We start from the raw sequence: 19,503 nt of genomic DNA on the forward strand, positions 1-19,503 counted from the left end.
CCCTATTTATGATAATTCTTACCCAAAATCATTATTTTCACCAAAAAAAACCTTAAACTTCTCCAATTCTGAACTAACATTCCTTGTGTACTGGGGGGAAAATTATTTTTTTTTAAAGTAAGTAATTATATATTCATGAAATATAACAAAAACTTACAAAATCAAGTGTTTCAGGAGAAATTATTCAGAAACCTTCAAAACTAGAGGTTGTGGGAATATTTCCCCCCAACTCTAAAAAATATAAAAAATAAAAGGAAAAGGAAAGGAATGGAAAGTTACATATTTAATATATTTAATATAGCTGGTGGTGGATTGTTAGCATTTTTCGACGATGAACTAACAACTTTAAAAAATAAAAATGATAGATTTATTTGTAATGTTAATAAAAATAAAATAGGCTTTGGGAGTTTTGAAAAAGATATAGGTTCTACGCAAAACGGGCATTTTTAAGCAGCTTTTTAATTCGCGCCGATTTGGACATCCATTATGTTTGATTATTAAAGGATTTATTTAGAGATGGGGGTGGTTGAATGATTTTCAAGAAAATATATTATAGTTGTAATATTATTAACTTCAATGCACTATTTGGCAGTGCTTAGGATCCGAATCCGTTGGATCCGCAAGATTTTGGCTTCCTGGATTCGGAGCCGCAAAAAATCCGGATCCAAGGGGTAAAATATCAACCAAAACCTGCAAAAAAAAACTTCATTACTCCTAAACCCCAATTCTGAACTTTTGAAAAAAGAGAGATTATAAAAATTTCCTCATTTCTGAATGGTTACTCAAGTTTTAGGCTAAAAACAAGCGAAAAAAATAAAACAAAAAATTTGAAAATTATTTTGTGTTAAAAAAACAGTAAATCTTAAAGAAATGACCTGGAACCGGATCCGGATCCTGATCCATTTTTTTCAGTGCGGATCCAGGATCCGGATCCGGATCCGCATCAAAATTAAATGGATCCTAAGCACTGCTATTTGGTATTAGTTCTAATATTAACTGAATCCAAACTGCAATCTTATGATAAAATAAGATTTGATATTAGCACAAAATACGAGAAATTTAACATTTTCCTCGTAATAATTTTAATTTCTCATCGATTAAGGTACACATCCATCTTAATGTGAATATTGTACAGTCTTGTGTGTGTATGTGGAAGAAAACTACTTTAAAGATCATAAACCTGATAAATAGAAAATCCAGAATCAGATTCGCAGGAGCATCTCATTATCTGATTCAAAACCTCCTGAACCAACTCACATTTTTAATCAAAACTTATTTTCTTTAAACTTAAATCGATTTAGTAATAAATCTGCAGACTGACTGGTTTAGTCTCCTTCCTCTTATCAATATTACCTACAGTCAAAGTATCATGTCCTAGGCAATGTTACGTTGATCTCCAGGGTCGAGCTCCAGCCACTTACCCGTGTACGCTTGGTTCGTAATGGATCATATCGGGTTTGAATTTTGTTTAGGACTCACTGTGTACTGCGTAATGCGTATGCCCGATAAGTAGAACAAGGCAGACCATTTTACCCAAGGATTTAATACAAGGAAAGTTATTTCAGAGGTGTACGCATCTTTTGTACTGCAGTGTACGGTCACTGGGCGGTAATGTAAACACAAGACGGATGTCGAAGCCTTACATGGGATCCATCTTTCACATAAATAATCAATGAAATATTCTGGTCATGTGAAACTCTTATGTGAATTATCAAAATTATCAAAATTCAATGCTTTTAACCTCCTCTGATACTAAACAAACACTGAGGCATCTATTCTTGCTTACAAATTCCGCCCAGAGAGAACTGGTTTCAATATGTACGCAGAGTATACGCAACTGCAATTAACTTTCCTTTCATTACATTCTTGATTTTACCCATGGTTACGCTTCGGTGAAGAGGAACGCCGACCCCTATGTCATTGAATGATGGGTTGTCCGCGCGATACTAATAATAATATTGTGAATGGCTCAATAGAAAATAAATCAATAATTATTTTGAGTTTCACAATTTCTCATCTCCAATCAAAATAAATTTTGAAAAAAACTTGGCGGGAATATCAGGATCAGGATCTGAAAGTTATTAATTAAAAAACTACTAACGAATCAGTATTTAGTTTTTTAGGAACTTCTCATCATAGTAAATAGTCAGGTATAGAAAAAAAACATTTCGAAAAATGCTCCGACGCCGAATTTATTTATATCTATATTTTTTTTAAGAAAAAATTGCTCAAGTGCGTTAAAAAATAAAAAATGAGAGTTTCCTTTAGACAGTAAACATCAATGATACGATAAGTGCCCGGAACAGTTCCTATCTCGGAGTAAGGTTTGGACATTTTCTCTGCAAGATCAAAGTTGAGTAAACTGCAGTTTAATCATCAGCTCCAGCCTGTGATGCAACAAATCCTGTCTGTCTTTTTCAGCCACTTCCACACTTTCCTGCCAGTTAAAATGGGGTGAATATTTTTAGGAAATTTGAAAAAATGTTTTTTCTTTGTTACAATAGGACACATAAACCTGTAGCATATGAAAACGACATTTTATTATTTTTATGTATATTTGGTGTTGTTGTAGAGATAATAATTGTCCCAGTGTAACTCTATTAAGTTAAATTGTTCTGGAAACCCTCCTAAATTGCATTATTAATCCTCATTGGACTTTTTTAAAATCATAAATTGAGTCTAACAATCGTCTTCCTATTCCACATTGTAATGGTCTCACTAAACGTTACTAGTTCGAGTCCCATCTATTATGTTTCCCTCCCGTTAATTAGTTTTTTAAAGATTGCCCTTAACATTTCATAAGGACAGTCGTCAAAAATATTATCAAATAAGAAAATAATAATCAGTAGATGTTTTTTGTTTAGAAACGAAGTTAAAGAACTTTTTTCAACCACTGGTTTGATGAAACCTGACCTCACCATCATATATTTTAGGATTCATTCCATTTTTGTTTTAGAATATATCTCTTTGTAATTAGGTTTAACCTGGAGATGAAGACAATAATCTCTCGCTAAGATAAGAGTATCATTCATACTCATTCTCCTGGTTGGAGAAGGTTTAGGGAGAAGTTTACGCAACCTCTCCAGTTCTATGGATAATACTACACGACGCTCTCGCTCTTTGTAACAGCGGTCAGGTCGAGTTTGAAGGGTGGAAGGACGGAGAAGGACAGGTTGCAGGATCCAGTTTTTAGGATCAGCATACCGCGCAGAGGGAGCGTTCATCAACCTTATTTATATTTTTATAAGTTTAGTACTTTTTAGCCCGTGGATAGATTTCTGCAAATTTCACTGTCTTTGCTGCAAAAATCTGCTTCCAACTTTAATAAATCAAATCAAATCAACCCCCAATTGAAAAATGTCAATTTTTAGATAAATAAATGAAATGTTTGCACAATAAATTAACTAAGGTACCGTTATGAATCAGAAATGAAACTCTTGAAATATCGTCACAGTCAATTAACTAAGGTACGTTATGAGTCAGAAATGAAACTCTTGAAATATTGTTAACAGTTTGTAACATATATTTTGTTACCTGAGACTAGATTTTAAAGAGAAGAATTCATCACCAATAACTGGATTATCTAAGCAGATCTCCAGATCTTCTTTCATTAGACTAGATGAGTTGTAAAGATCGCAGTTGCTGGGAACCAAAGAATTGGTACCGGAGTTCATTACATTCCTTGATCTATCCAGGAACAAGGATTGAGGAGAAGTATTAAAACCTTTATCGTAGTCAATCTGTTGTTGGAGCTCATTAATATCTTCCTTAGATACATCGCTAGTTAATGGTTTGAAGAGAATATCTAACTCCGGCCTGAAAACATCTCTGGTAGTTTTGAGCTTCATTTTATACATATTTCCGTGAATATCTGGTGCATTGCTGTTCATGCGTTCTTCTGGTTCGATTATACCCAAATCTTCACAAGGTTCTTGTCCAATGTCAATGTTTAAATTGTTGCCAACGCTAATACTTAAAACTTCCCAAATGGGCTGAGAAACATGGTTCCTAGTCTCTCCTTCCACTAGAAACCCGCTAATATTTCCGGGCATTGAGTCTGTCCAATCATCAGAGGACATTTTACATGATCTTGTCTTTCTGAAAAATAATCTAATCTAATCCCGAACTGCTAAATCAGCTCCTTTCTCCTTTTTATTCTCAAGTTTTGCGATTCTGCTACCGAACTGAACAGCTCTCTTCGGCTCCCTGTTAAAGAAATAAAATTGTCAAGATTATTAAAAAAAAACTAGATAAGGACAACAAGTGACCCCTTACCGGCGTCCTCCATCTGCAATTTTGACTGTAAATGAAAAATAATTAAAAATTGTTTCCTTTCTGAAGTAAAAAGTTCAAACAGAAGAAGAAAATTATACGCGTGAAAAGTTAAAGTTACCACCCCCCAGGCTTTTTCAATTTTTTTCTATCGATGAAAATTATAAAAAAATTCATTCCCGGCAAAATAAAATCCCCAAACAAAAGGAGAAAATGGCGTGTAAGAATATTTTGAAAATGAGTTTTAAAATCCTAACAATTTCTAGGTTTCCTTGCAGTTTTCACTAGTCCGAGTTTGTGCGCTGCAAGACGGAGAACCAACTTCTCTCCGATCCCCCGAGGAAGGTTCAAGTTGCACTTAATCTCTGTATCCAGGCTGCTCAGATAACTGACAACATTCTCATCCAAGAACGGAAACCTGGCCGCTACTCCGTGATCACTCACCTGTAAATATAGATTATAAATATTAGAGATGAATTGAATCTACAGGTTCCAATCTAGATCTGCTCTACCGTGACCAATCTTAAAATAGATTTGGAATAATCTGTGGTCACAATATCAACAACATCTTGATACAGGGTGTACCAAAACCATGCAAACTTATTACGACATCATAGAAATATATAAAATAACTAGTTAAGCATAAAAACAGATTATACCGATTAACACTTTTCAAAATGTGATATGCATATGGATTTAAAGAAGTGAACTATTCACCGTGGTTTTTGAGACACCCTGTAAAATTTTATTTTTGCTAAAAACTTACAATTCTGTTATCGCGACCCAGGTTTCTCTCCGATATTCTTAATAATTCCATTCTCAGTTCATCCTCTAAACCCGGCAGTCCTTCTCGCAGAAACCGTGATCTAGAGAAATGTAGTTCGTACTCAGTTTCTCACAAATTTGTTATTCCATCTACAAAACTAATCCATTTTGTTCAGTTTTTAGCTAATAGGAAAAAACTGAAATTTGACAAGAACTTCTGATGGACGAAATCTTTCGCTGAATTGGGGAAATTAAATGATTTTTTTCAGGAAAAATAATCGAATTAAAAAGTATTAAAAAGAATGACTATTATTGACTAAACTTGCCTTTCGATGTCCCATTTTTTAACCCCCCCCCCCATTCATCCAAAATAATTTTATTGAAAAAATAGGAAACACATTTTAAAAAGAAGTTTCCAATGAAAAGTATCCGAACCTATGTCTAGAATAACCTCCAAGCTGTTCATCAATACCCATCCCAGCCAGGAGAACTCTACACGGAGATAAATAATCCTTCCCCTCAACCTTTCCTGAACCCTGAGCTGCGAACCAAATTGCACTTCCTGAAGAAAAAAACTGATTTTACAAAAAAATCGTAAATCTTCACTCATCGATTAAAGGGACTGTCGGCGTATTTTCCCTGACAGTCCCTTTATAAACATAAACTTACCAATACTATCGTCGAGCACAGTGTTGAGAGGATTCAACAAATCCAATATGGTTTCCTTCCTCACTCGTTGAAGTTCAGTTTTATCTATATTGATTTCAACTAAACGGAAACTAAACCCGGGCAGATTCTCTCTCATCTCCTGGAACAAACAACCTAAGTGAACTGTAGATTGAAGAAAAATAATAGAATTCTTGCATCATTTTTAACTCAAAGGAACTCGAAAAATCATAAATAGTTAAACTGGTCATGAACTCAAATTCGAGAAAAACTAACCATGCTCCAGATGTTAAACTTATTTATATTTCTTAAATATCTAAATACTGTATACTCGAGAATATTATAATTTCTGATAAGTTCTTAAATGAAATGTATCATTTTACTTTTAAGAAAATAGATCTTCTTAAATCTCTTATAAATTTTGCCACTTAATTCCGGTTCCATCGTACGATATAATTCAAGAAAAATTCAGTACCTAGATAGCCTGTAATCCTATGCTTATATTCCGAACCTGAAAACTGCAGTGTTTACGCTAGTACCTGGAGAGTCTGCAATCCTGTGCTTCTATCCGGAACCTGAAAACTGCAGTGTTTAAGCTATTACCTGGAGAGCCTGTGCTTCTATCCAGAACCTGGAAACTATAGTGTTTAAGCTAGTACCTGGAGAGCCTGTAATCCTGTGCTTCTATCCGGAACCTGGAAACTGCAGTGTTTAAGCTAGTACCTGGAGAGCCTGTAATCCTGTGCTTCTATCCGGAACCTGGAAACAACTCTCCGTACCTCCAAAAGCAACGTTCAGCAAATCCAGACTCCTGGTAATATCTGCATAAATAACAGTCCTTTAAATGATTGCAATGAATTACCGGGGTTCCCACAAAAAAAGAGACTAAAAAATTACAGAGACTGATTTTAACTTATTCTGTTTTCTTTACTTAAGGTTATTAAAACTTATTGGGATTTAACCTTCAGATAAGAGTAAGTCGTTATTAAATCTAACTCTATGTGAACTATAGAAAGTTTATAAAAAGGAGTTGCCCCTACCTATTCTCCTGTTTAAGAATAGTTGCTGCAAGTAAAGCTAGGACGGCTGAATCCAACCCACCAGAGAATAGAACTCCAACACAAGGATGGTCACATTTCTCCGCAAACTAAACACAAGGATGATCACATTTCTCCGCAAACTAAACACAAGGATGATCACATTTCTCCGCAAACTAAACACAAGGATGATGAAAAGAAAGATCTCTTGGTTCCTTGTCAGAAACTGAAGAGTTTGATGAGAGGCTTTGCAGTGCTTCGCAGCACTGTCGGTTGCACCACGTGAAGGCTCTCTCTATTACCATTTGAGAATTCTAATGAACATTCACATTGTTCTTTCTTATTAAGTTCAGTTTTTAAAGCCCTGAAAGGAACTGTAGACTTAACTAAGATTCACGGGATATTCAAGTCATTTTCATGGAGTTCTCCCGAACACTCCAGTTTCCTCGCATAGTTTGTACATCATTTTCATGGAGTCCCACCGAACACTCCAGTTTCCTCGTATAGTTTGTACATCATTTTCTTGGAGTTCCGCCTGAACACTCCAGTTTCCTCGCATAGTTTGTAAATCATTTTCATGGAGTCCCACCGAACACTCCAGTTTCCTCGCATAGTTTGTACATCATTTTCATGGAGTCCCACCGAACACTCCAGTTTCCTCGTATAGTTTGTACATCATTTTCTTGGAGTTCCTCCCGAACACTCCAGTTTCCTCGCACAGTTTGTACATCATTTTCATGGAGTCCCACCGAACACTCCAGTTTCCTCGTATAGTTTGTACATCATTTTCTTGGAGTTCCTCCCGAACACTCCAGTTTCCTCGCATAGTTTGTACACATCATTTTCTTGGAGTTCCTCCCGAACACTCCAGTTTCCTCGCATAGTTTGTACATCATTTTCATGGAGTCCCACCGAACACTCCAGTTTCCTCGCATAGTTTGTAAATCATTTTCATGGAGTCCCACCGAACACTCCAGTTTCCTCGCATAGTTTGTACATCATTTTCATGGAGTCCCCCCGAACACTCCAGTTTCCTCGCATAGTTTGTACCTACTGTTTTAAGCGACAAAAATGAAAGCCGTCTTTGAAAGTTACAATTGTGAATCGGAAATGCCAGTCGACAATGGGAGGTATGTTGAAATGACATCTATAGTCTAAAATTTACAAGAATAAAATGAACAATTAAAGAAATATTAATAAGAATAAATGTTTCTGGTAAATTAAAGAACTAAATATAAAGGATGCCACTCTATAAATTAGAGGTCACTTGAAATTAGATTTAACAATCTAAAACTTTTACCTTAAAAGAATAAAATAGAAAATATAAACAATGAACAAGAATGATTAGAATATAAGTATCTTGTAAAAGAAAACTGAATATTAAGGATGCCACTCTATAAATGAGAGGTAACTAGAAATTATGTGTTCATTCTAAAACTTTAACCTTAACAGAATAAAATTTATAAATAATATTCATTAGAATATAAGTATCTCGTAAAAAAGCATACCTATATATATATATAAATAAATAATTATATGTATACAACGAATGACCTAGATTACCTGAATACAGTCCTTGCATCTCCCCGGCTGCAGTTCTATTCTTATTCTTACAGCCTCCATCAGTTGATGAAGCAACTCAGATACAATAATATCAATCACAGGGTTCAAGAGTAGAGTCTCTAGAACCAGTTCAGGATCTAAGGTTGGATTCAAGTTGACCTTCTCCGGGTTGTTACTGATCAGTCGAACTGGACAGGATAAACTGAACCCTGTTAGCTCCGGTTCGTAACCGTCCTGAGGTAAGCAATCCCAAGGGAAAAGAACAGGTTTATCAGTTGGATGATGCAGGTTGAGTTTATAAATCCCGTCTGCTCGAACCTCGTTAAATTTAAAGGTTTCATCCGTCGGAGTAACAGAACTTAAGATTAAACCAATCTTACTCTGATGAATTAACAAGCTTTGGCGTCCGAAAAAATCTCGTCCGAACCAAAGAATATTTTTCTTTTTGTCCCAGAATACACAGGCCCAAGGTCCCTGAATACTTTGAAATACATTTATCACTTCATTATCCGTCCTACATTCACTTAACTTGGAGAAGATAAAATCAGTATCTGATGAACCTGAAGCTAGTTGTGTATCATCATATTTAAAAACATCTCCGTTCCACATTAGAAGATGATCCTCCGTGGATTTAGGCTGCTCAACAACATCCTCCCCCTGGAATATATACTCAATCTAACCAGGATATTTTTTAGAAAACTTCTGTCTACAATTCAAAACTGTTCTTTTCAAATCTTTATCCAGGTTTGATTTAACCCAGACCAACCAACTTTTTCAAACGTTTATACAGGTTTGATTTAACCCAGACCTAACAACCAACTTTTCAAACCTTTATCCAGGTTTGATTTAACCCATACTTAAAAACCAACTTTTCAAACCTTTATCCAGGTTTGATTTAACCCAGACCTAACAACCAACTTTTCAAACCTTTATCCAGGTTTGATTTAACCCAGACCTAACAACCAACTTTTCAAACCTTTATCCAGGTTAGATTTAACCCAGACCTAACAACCAACTTTTCAAACCTTTATCCAGGTTTGATTTAACCCAGACCTAACAACCAACTTTTCAAACCTTTATCCAGGTTTGATTTAACCCAGACCTAACAGCCAACTTTTCAATCCTTTTTCAAAGTTTAAACCAACCCAGAGCTAAAACTAGAAAGTTTCCGTACTTTGTATACAGTTTCAAGGTACTACTGTGGATCTTTGATGACGCACTTTGACTAAGGTGTTATTTAAAATAAAGTTAACAATCTCTAAATACTGAAATACATATTGCGAATTTTTTTTATAAACCTTAGACTAACCTGGAGCCAGAGCACTGAGCTGTAAACCCGAACCTTATCCAGGTCAAGGAAAGACTGCTTGTCCGGACCACGCCTATAATTCATTTGTCAAATCTCAAATCTCAAATCTCAAATCTCAAATCAAATCAAATCAAACCGTCAAATCAATTTAGTCAAGTAAAAGTTGAATATACAAAATATGAAAGATGATTTTAAATTTCATACCTTTTTATCATGCAAATACATTTAGCTTCAAATATCCGATAATCCTCTCGAGTAGACCCGTCCCCAATATAGAAATAAATTCCGCACATTTCAGTTTAACATTTTATCTGAAGAAAAAATTGTTCGAATAAACTAGAATCAATAAGAAATAAGGATATTGTCTAGTTTTTATATTAAAAAATCTATTTTATATTAGTAAAACATAAAATAACAATATGACTCGTTTTTTTCATCTTCAATTTTGACGTATTAGGTAGCTGGAAAGGGGGGGTTTCAAAACATACAAAATTAATATTATTGAGAGATATAAATAAAAATTTTATATTTAAAGAATGGCGTCTAGAGGTCTGTTGAACCCTCCTTTTCTATTCATGTACTGTCTATATTTCCTCTTGCTATGAGTATGGATAGCTCCGGAGTCATTGTTCTCAACCTTCTTGTTCTTGGTTGTGTTGAACCCGGAGAAACCCATGATCTTCATCATATCAATCTCATCCTAGACACAGTTTCATCAGAGCTGGAAAGTTTTGAATGGAAAGAATGATAACAAAAAAAAGATACTTTAAAAAAAAATTTAAATCTATTTTAACATTCCAAGGTATCAAAATTTAGAAAATTGTTACATCTGTACAGCATCTTAAAAAAAACGAATTTTACTAGTGGAAGTAATGTTCGGTAATTTCTTAGAGAACGATTTTTGGACCAACCCCCTCCCCCCGCATTATATCAGTTTTGTACATGCATCTCATATTGAACACATGAATAAAGTTGGTCATGTGGCCGCAGCGCCAGGCATCCCTAGCCTGTAATAGCCGCAGCGCTCGCCCCCTAGCCTGACTTAGCCGCAGCGCTCGGTTCAGTAAGTGTCTTAACCTAACCTATCTTAAAATATATACTAATATTGTTGTAAAATCGATAAAAAAAAATGATGTACAAAATTGATAGGAGTGGGGGCGGGGGGTCCATAAATCGTTCTCTAGGATAGACCCTAATGTTCAATATATATAGTTTTTATGCAAAAAGATTTTTTTAATTTTCCATATGGACTCAATCAAAACAATTTTGTGTCTTGCTCAAGCTGACATATTTCAAAATAAGAAAAGCAAAATTGAGTGTCTATAATAACAAATATGATATGTGATGTGTTGAAAAGAAAAATTATTTGTAAACAACTTAAATAGATTACCTGAGTTTTCCCTTCCGTATCTTTCTCAGTTAGATATTTCATTGCTGGAGGAGGGACGGGTAGGACAGGTTTAGGACCAACAGGACGCTCACGAGATCGAACCCGTTCTCTTTTCCTGTCCCGAGAATCATCTCGGTCTCGTCGACGTCTCTCCCCCCTATCCCTGGACTTGGATCTCCTTCGTCTAGGTGACCTACTCCTACTCCTGCTACGAGGCATATTTTATCAAATCTGAAAATACTGTTTTGTGAAAGATTTTCGATTCTCCACGTTTTACTAACCATCAACAAACATTGTTATATTTCGCTGGTTCAAGACTATATACTGATGACGCACTTGCTACGAATGATTACCGTCATGAGTCATAAAGAGCAACTCGCTATATTATGATTTATGCATAAAAATGAAAGGAGAGAAGGGGAAAACCGGTGGGAGCTGGGACAGTCACTGGTTCTGTTTACTGTTGACTCAAAGCTCCGTTCCGCGTTCTATTCTCAACCGTCCTAAATCCACCAAAACATTAAAATTAATGAATTTTTGAGTTATCAATTTCTATCGTAAAAATCAATTAAGCGTGACATTTAATTACATAATTTTGCACAAACGGACTGTCAAAAATGCCACTTAAGCAATGTTTATGTTTTTAAAAAATATTTGCTCTGAAGACGACATTGGTTCTCCGGTTCCAAGCCAACTCCGTCAAGGTTGAATGCTCCCGGAGCACGCAAATATTGGGAGAAACATGAACCAAGACCTAGATTCACTAGATCTAATATAACAGGGATAAATACTAGCTTCTTAAGTTGAAAAAATAATAGATCTAAGAAGTTGAACTTATTCATTCAATTAATTGACAACTTTTTTCAATAAATTTAAAATCTCTCTCCCCCTCCCCCCCCATCCCTCTTTCCATACCAACGGCGCACGTTCCACAAATGATATCTGTTGCAGTAAAGCAGAAAATCTCATTTTCAAAATCAGAAACCATAACAAAGTTTACAACAGGGAGTTAAAATTGCGCATTTTTCATGGGTTTAATAAAACATACATTTGTATCATTAAAACAAAATAAGAACGCAAGCTGATCTGTGTCTTAGTTTACGAATTTTTAAAGTCAATTGTAAGATATGAGTTTCCACCTGCTAATGACAACTGGCAGGTGTTTGAACTGGATTAAACCAAAACAAACAAAATGTATGACAACCAAAGCGTAAATTAGAAGATATCACGCCTTATTCGATTCATTCGACACGTTCCTCTAAACTTATGGCAATGCCCGATTCACGTCGGTCCCCTTGAAATCTTTATCTGATTAATTCAAAATCTAAACTGAAAGGGATTATTAAATGCCAGAAAAAGTGTATCAGAAATATTAGTAGAAATACATATAATGCAAATATACTGACTCTATTTTCAAGAAACTTGATATCCTCAAGTTTAATGATCTCTTTGAATTCAATTGTAATATATTTATGCATTTATTTTATCATGGAAGGCTGCCTACTTACTTTTCTAATATGTTCCAGAAATCAATTTCGACTAGAAGAAATAACATTGTTACAAAACTTTGTAAGAAATCTAGTTTACATAAATTTCCAACCCATTTTCTACCAAAACTGTGGAATTCACTAGAAAATGACTTTAAATTCTTGAATCAAAATCCTCATTTAAAAGTTCACTGTATTCAAATTATATTTTATCTTATTAAACTTGATTGCCAACTGAATCGGCTTGTCCCAAACCCTACTGCTCCATAACTAAAAGTATTCATTATTTTAATTTACTCCACTCTGTCTCTGTATTCAAGGAATCGCTAACCACCATGCACAGTATCTGGTATATCTCATCGCTCAATAGTACAGTCTAAAAAAGAACAAATAAGAACAAATTTTTGGGCTAGTTTATACAGTCTGAAGACTTTCTAGTCCGCAAACAGTGTCTGTAATTGTAAATATGTAATATATCACTGATTTTATTCCATGACCATAACTTGTACATACATTGTTATCGTTTAACCTAATTTAACTAATTTGAAATATACATTATTATTATTATTATAATATTGTGGAAGAAATGGTCGTTTTTCTAGGTTTGAAAATTCTGAAAATTCCTGGATGTTTTCCTGAAGTAAAAATGCTCAAGGAGCTCTAGTCACTTATGTAGATAAGCCACAAATGAAAATAATCAGTGGGATATCTAAATTAAACTTGATCAGACCCTTGAAATCAAGCTTACAGTCCCTTGAAATCAAGCTTAAATTGTCCCTTGATATCAAGCTTATAGTCCCTTGATATCAAGCTTATAGTCCCTTTAATTCAAGCTTACAGTCCCTAGGAATAAATCTTCCCTTTCCTTGGAATCAAGCTTCCAGTCCTATGAAATCAAGCTTACAGTCCCTTGAAATAAAGCTTCCAGTAACTTGAAATCAAGCTCATAGTCCCTTGAAATCAAGCTCATAGTCCCTTGAAATCAAGCTCATAGTCCCTTGAAATCAAGCTAGTCCCTTGAAATCAAGCTCATAGTCACTTGAAATCAAGCTTTCAGTCCCTTAATTCAGCATTCCTCGAGACATCTCAAAAGCTTTGCAGAAATTGCCCTTTCAGGTTGGAATTGAATCTCAAATCTATATATAAATTTGGCTTGTCTGTCTGTTTGTTTGTATCCAATAAACGTCAAAACTGCTGAACCGATCGGGCACAAATTTTTTGTGGGACATCACGTGACCACAGGGAAGGTTTATGTATGATAAAAAAAAATTTTTAAATGTGTTTTGAGGTTTTTAATTTTGTAAAAAAAATTTGAATTCTTGAAAATCCGCGAATTTTTTTTAAAATCCTTAAAATTTTTTTCTTGTTTGTTATAAAATAACAAAAAGAACATGTTCACAATTAAAATAGAAGATGGGCGCGAAGCGCCATGAATTTCTAGTTTGTAATATTTTACGGATTTTAAAATACAGTTGAAGGTTTACATTAAATGTTTAACAAGATCCCCATTCAATTATCATTATTTGAAAATTTTTTTTTTCTAATGTAGAAAACATTCACCGGCATAATATAACATTTGGCTACAAGAACAAAAAAGGTGAATAATATATGATGGAAAAGAAACTAAATATATACAGACAAACATGATTCACCAAAAACAATCGTTTAAAAAATCAGATCATTGTTAAAATAATTTAGGGGTTAATCTAGGATTTATCAGAGGCCGTTCCTTCAATAAACTACATTGGTCGACAACTTGACGTCTCCTAAATTGGTCGTCAAGTGTACGGAGAAATTATCTATCTATCAGATAAGAATTCAGAGTAAGACATCTAGCGGCCAGCATATCCTCCCCCAAATTACATGAACTACACGACCACTATCTATAGAGAGAACGGGCTCTGAGTGAGCATTGTACATGTACATGTACAATTTACATGTATACAGTGTACACACATTACAAAGAAAATATGACGCATAAAATCTGCCCCAAAATCTTTAATAAACCCCTGTAACCAATTAGAATCCTAGAATCAAGTGCTTCGGAAAAGCTCAAACTTTAATAATACTGTTTACACTTAATATATTTAACTGTTTGTACATAATAGTAGATTTGAGCAATATTTTACCAGAAATTTAACCGTTGTAACGTTTATAGTTAACGAGAAAACTTTTCTTCAGAAGATTTTTAAAAGTTTAAAGAATATTTTTACAAAATATGTAGATTACAAGTTTCAACATTCATAGAACTATCACAAAAGTTCGGAAATATTTTAGGTACTTTTTTGTGATGGACGGTTTAGATTTTTTCATTTGGTTGTTTCATCGGAGTCATCAGAGTTCGTCATGAGTATTCCTTGGCCGAGGGTATCCCCAGAATCCTGAAGGAAGACCCTCGACATCCCGGGACCGTTTAACAAACGCGGAGAAGGATGAAATACAGTTTCCAATAAAGAAGTTGCTCCGGGATAGGATTGCCAGATCTAGGTGGGGTATTGAGTCCCCTTCATCCTGATGATGAAGAGACACGCCTAGGTTCTTTAACTTCTCAGAGAGGAGCCGAACCATGAAATCGTTATCACTAGCGATAAATATCGCCACAGCTCCCACCTTCTTCACAGCCTTCTTGATCTGTTTAACGATAGTGGAGTCAGATGGGATACAGAGTTCCTGATATAGTTCTCCGTTTTCATTTCTATACCCGAGGCATTGTGGAGAGGAGAAGAGATGATTACTTGAAGATATATGCTCGCAGGCTTTATCCCAATCCATCCCGTTCCTCAGATGAATTCCGACAAACGGACCTTTAGGTAGATTCCTCTTCACCCAGTTCTCTGCTAAACCTCGCCAGAACTCATTAAACACCACAAACTCCTGGAGCTTAACGTTATCCAGTTGAACCGGAAATGATGCTGGAGCTCCGGTAAACGCTAGAACAGGAAACTTCTCCGGAGGATAGTTCCGGTTCCAAACAGTTCCGGCATCCTGGTGATACACGTCGTAGGACAGAGGGCCGTACATCTCACTCCGGTCGAAACTAACGTTGTAGGTGTCCCAGAACGGTCCGAAGGGGTTGCCATCTTTTGCGTTACAAGACTGCTCTATAGGTCCTCTTCTTTCACCATAGCAGAACGATATTCTTTCTCCCGGCGGCCAAACGCTGCCGGCCAGGTGGTCGAAGAAGTACTCCATCGTGACAACCCTATGAAATTCTGAGACTTTTGTAATATTGAAATAAGAATCAAACGGAACCATTACAGATCCTCTTCGTCCTGTCTGATACTCAATCCATGGAGGGAGAACAAGGGTCCGATCTAAACCCTTAGCAAAGCCAAGAGACCCAAGAAAGTGATCAGCTTGGTTCCCAAATCTGCCCATACAAGGACAGTACATGACATAACCCTGGGGATCAGGGTTCGAATCCTGTGTTCCAACACAGACTGGGAGAATGTATAGGACCGGGAGAAGGAGATAAACACCAACCAACCCGGGCACCCGGATCATTTTTAAAAAATCTGCAATTAGATAAATGAGGACAATGGACAAGAATACAAGTATAAGACATTGTAACATAAGTTTATTGTAAATAATTTAGGAATTGACTAGAGACGTGAGAGCAGCGACAACATCTCCGTCATGCTCGCGTAGACAGCGGTCCGCACGCTCCTTGCTCAGCTCCATCTCGGCAACTATTAACTCTATGTCCTCTTTGTTCACGGTTACCTGAAAGATTTTCTGTTTACTCATAGAAAATAAGATTCTTTAATATGTCTGGTTGATCCAATTGATGAATATTAGCACATCAAATGGGGCTTCTAACTTATTTTTAAAATGCCACAAGGCTATTTTTTTCTCTCAAAAAAATTTTATGGAAAAGATTCAGAATTTTTTTCACCTTTGCCAGCTCTCGTTCCCTGGCAAGTTTCTCCGCAGTTTTCAGAGCTTGTTTGTTCCTAATTGCAGTAATGGCATCCTCAAGCTCATTTCCGGTAGATAAAATCTCCATCTCCTCAGCATAATCGGTAACCTAGAAACATAACCGCTAACCTAGAGATATAATCAGTAACCTATAGATGCACTTAATCGGTAGCCTAGAGATATAATCGGTAACCTAGAAACATAACCGCTAACCTAGAGATATAATAGGTAACCTAGAGATATAATCGGTAACCTAGAAACATAACCGGTAACCTAGAGATATAATAGGTAACCTTGAGATATAATAGGTAACCTTGAGATATAATAGGTAACCTAAAGATATAATGGTAACCTAGAGATATAATCTGCAACCTTGAGATATTATAGGAAACCTAGAGATATAATCGGTAACCTAGTAGAAACATAACCGGTAACCTAGAGATATAATAGGTAACCTAGAGATATAATCGGTAACCTAGAGATATAATCGGTAACCTAGAAACATAACCGGTAACCTTGAGATATAATAGGTAACCTAGAGATATAATAGGTAACCTAGAGATATAATCGGTAACCTTGAGATATAATAGGTAACCTAGAGATATAATCGGTAACCTAGAAACATAACCGGTAACCTTGAGATATAATAGATAACCTAGAGATATAATCGGTAACCTAGAAACATAACCGGTAACTTAGAGATATAATAGGTAACCTTGAGATATAATAGGTAACCTAGAGATATAATCGGTAACCTAGAAACATAACCGGTAACCTAGAGATATAATAGGTAACCTTGAGATATTATCGGTAACCCAGGGATAAAATCGGTAACCTAGAGCTTTTATAATTGACCTAGATATATAATCGGTAACCTAGAAGTTAAAACGCTAGAAATCCTAAAATGTTTAAAAACATTTACCAACGATATGATAGAGACATTGTTTGAGTAAAAATAGTGATATAAATAGTTGCTCAGTGAACCTATAAACTCTATACAGATTCACAATATACCCTAACTGGGGTCCAGAGATTAATTCACCAATAACCAAAATAAAGATATAATCGACAACCTGGAGATATATTATTGGTAACCTAGAGATATACTTGCTAACCTGGAGATATAATGGTAACCTAGAGATATAATGGTAACCTAGAGATATAATCGGTAACCTAGAGATGTAATCGGTCCTTAGAGATATAATCAGAGACCAAGAGATATAAACGACCTAGAGTTATAATTGATAACCTTAAGATATAATCGGTACTTTTATAGCGCTGATTAAAAATGTCTTAACTTAATGTCTACATAGGAAACTTTTGATAAGAAGTTAATTCAAAAGTCCGGCTGAAAAAATTATAGCGATTCGTTATTTGCTAAATAGTGGTCCAGGGATGAGCAAAAACTCAAATTGTGTCCTCTAAATTAGAATTTTTTGTATTTTTATAAAGTCTCTAAAATTGTGGAATGAGGTGCATGTAGAAAAAAAATTTAGTTTGATTTATTATCTTTCAGAATATTTTTCCAAAGAATTTTCTCAAAATATTTTTTTCAGACCAAATGTAATGCCAAAAATAATGGTCTCGAGATAGTTTTTCAAATATTACTCGTTTTTCTGAAAAAGGAACACAGAAGTAAAACTAGATATATTATGAACCTTTTTCTATCAATTGAAGTTTCAAATGGGGACCTATTTATACTTCTTTTTAAGAAAAAGCAAGTTTTTGCAGTTTTGGGGGATTTTATCCCTGAAATACCCTGACTACGAAAACCTATGTTACCTATGGTCAAAAGCAAATTTAGTAGGCAGCTCAAAAAGTTTTATCTGATTTCGCGATTTAAGTCTTACTTCCATACATACTTCCAATTTGAACTGATGCAAGTGCAATTTTTCTCAAAATTTGAAACCCCCAACAAACGACAAAAAAGCACATTATCTACAATACAAAATACAGTTTCAATGAGCACGCGCTCAAATACAAATTATATTGCAAATTTGAAATTCTTGACCTTGGTAGCCAAACTATGAGAATTTTCATTTCATTTCGCAGTTTTTGTCTCCCGAATTAAATCCATGAACAGCCCACTCTTTAAAATGAGAGATCCTGTAAAAAAATTCACTTAAAAGTAATCCTATGGATAAAAGAACCTAGTTCAATAATTTCACCAGAATCTAAAACTTTGGATCTTAGAATAGAACAATGTGAACAATAATAATGGGACTTCCGAATTGTTTAGACCAGAAGCAGATGTTGCAGCTCGCTTACTCGCGTCTCCATACCTTCTCTAGATCTGCTGCTCCCCAATCATGTTTTCTATCCTTATTCTTATCCTCCACAGCCTCCACATCCCCAGCCTCTACCTCCTCAACCTCATCCTTCTCAACCTTATTCGGCATATTTATCTGAAACCAAGAGAATAAAAGATAAAAATCTTCTTGTTCAACTGAATGTATTTGTTTCTAAAAATTTATCATATAATATATGCTAAAGCTACAGGTTCTATAATGAATAATATAAAATCACAATTTATTTAAGTTCAGGGCAAGAATACGTAAGAACAGATAACCTTATAAATGCACCGTGTTGCGTGGAATGCGAAGTCATGAATATAAAATATTGCTTTTAACAAGCCATGAATTCATTAAGGATATGCTTAGTCGATTACAAATACAACCAAATGTTCAGTCTTAATTTCAATTCCATGTAAATTTAAGGGTGACTAAATTATACACGACTAATTTAAGGGTGACTAAATACACGAATATTTAAGTAAATTTAAACCGGTAAGTAAAGGTTCATTAAATGTTTAAATACTGATTTGATAATATAATATTTTACAAAAGCGAAAAAAGCATAATTAAAATGCGCGAGCACAGAGCGGAATACATTAGAATTGTGGATATCGAGATCAATGCTTGATCCAGCCTTTTTCTTAATCTCGAGATTAAATAATGCTTGTTAACCTCTTGCTATTAATCTCCAGATTAATTAACTGACCGGGATTACGGATATCTCATTCTAAAGTTTTCAGCTCTGTACACATATCTGTATTCCGTGCGATGATTAAATCCACTCTGGAGCGTGTGCTCAACT

General features: G+C 35.2%; 4 protein-coding genes across 4 annotated transcripts; all 4 read right to left on the reverse strand.

Annotated features, from left to right (window-relative positions):
- Positions 1–2,338: 2,338 nt before the first annotated feature.
- LOC111700548 (asparagine synthetase domain-containing protein 1) lies at positions 2,339–9,925 on the reverse strand. Its single transcript, XM_023471506.1, has 12 exons — positions 9,817–9,925; positions 9,613–9,685; positions 8,304–8,960; positions 6,744–6,850; positions 6,427–6,514; positions 5,707–5,845; positions 5,473–5,599; positions 5,039–5,138; positions 4,544–4,716; positions 3,535–4,206; positions 2,985–3,228; positions 2,339–2,437 (listed from the first exon to the last, which is right to left on the reverse strand). Exons 1-10 carry the CDS (start codon positions 9,903–9,905, stop codon positions 4,116–4,118), a joined length of 1,644 nt encoding a protein of 547 aa, XP_023327274.1. The 5' UTR covers positions 9,906–9,925; the 3' UTR covers positions 2,339–2,437; positions 2,985–3,228; positions 3,535–4,115.
- LOC111700550 (U4/U6.U5 small nuclear ribonucleoprotein 27 kDa protein) lies at positions 9,923–11,265 on the reverse strand. Its single transcript, XM_023471508.1, has 2 exons — positions 11,003–11,265; positions 9,923–10,312 (listed from the first exon to the last, which is right to left on the reverse strand). The coding sequence occupies exons 1-2, from the start codon at positions 11,219–11,221 to the stop codon at positions 10,142–10,144; spliced, it is 390 nt and encodes a 129-aa protein (XP_023327276.1). The 5' UTR covers positions 11,222–11,265; the 3' UTR covers positions 9,923–10,141.
- A 3,282-nt stretch (positions 11,266–14,547) lies between these two features.
- On the reverse strand, positions 14,548–16,068 carry LOC111700549 (GDP-fucose protein O-fucosyltransferase 1). The gene has a single exon (XM_023471507.1). It carries the CDS (start codon positions 16,060–16,062, stop codon positions 14,824–14,826), a length of 1,239 nt encoding a protein of 412 aa, XP_023327275.1. The 5' UTR covers positions 16,063–16,068; the 3' UTR covers positions 14,548–14,823.
- LOC111700553 (huntingtin-interacting protein K) lies at positions 16,004–19,374 on the reverse strand. The gene is made up of 3 exons (XM_023471510.1): positions 18,690–19,374; positions 16,385–16,516; positions 16,004–16,212 (listed from the first exon to the last, which is right to left on the reverse strand). The coding sequence occupies exons 1-3, from the start codon at positions 18,804–18,806 to the stop codon at positions 16,081–16,083; spliced, it is 381 nt and encodes a 126-aa protein (XP_023327278.1). The 5' UTR covers positions 18,807–19,374; the 3' UTR covers positions 16,004–16,080.
- Between the last annotated feature and the right edge of the window lie 129 nt (positions 19,375–19,503).

The sequence above is a fragment of the Eurytemora carolleeae genome, unplaced genomic scaffold (assembly GCF_000591075.1).
Source record: "Eurytemora carolleeae unplaced genomic scaffold, Eaff_2.0 scaffold385, whole genome shotgun sequence".
Classification (NCBI taxonomy): domain Eukaryota; kingdom Metazoa; phylum Arthropoda; class Copepoda; order Calanoida; family Temoridae; genus Eurytemora; species Eurytemora carolleeae.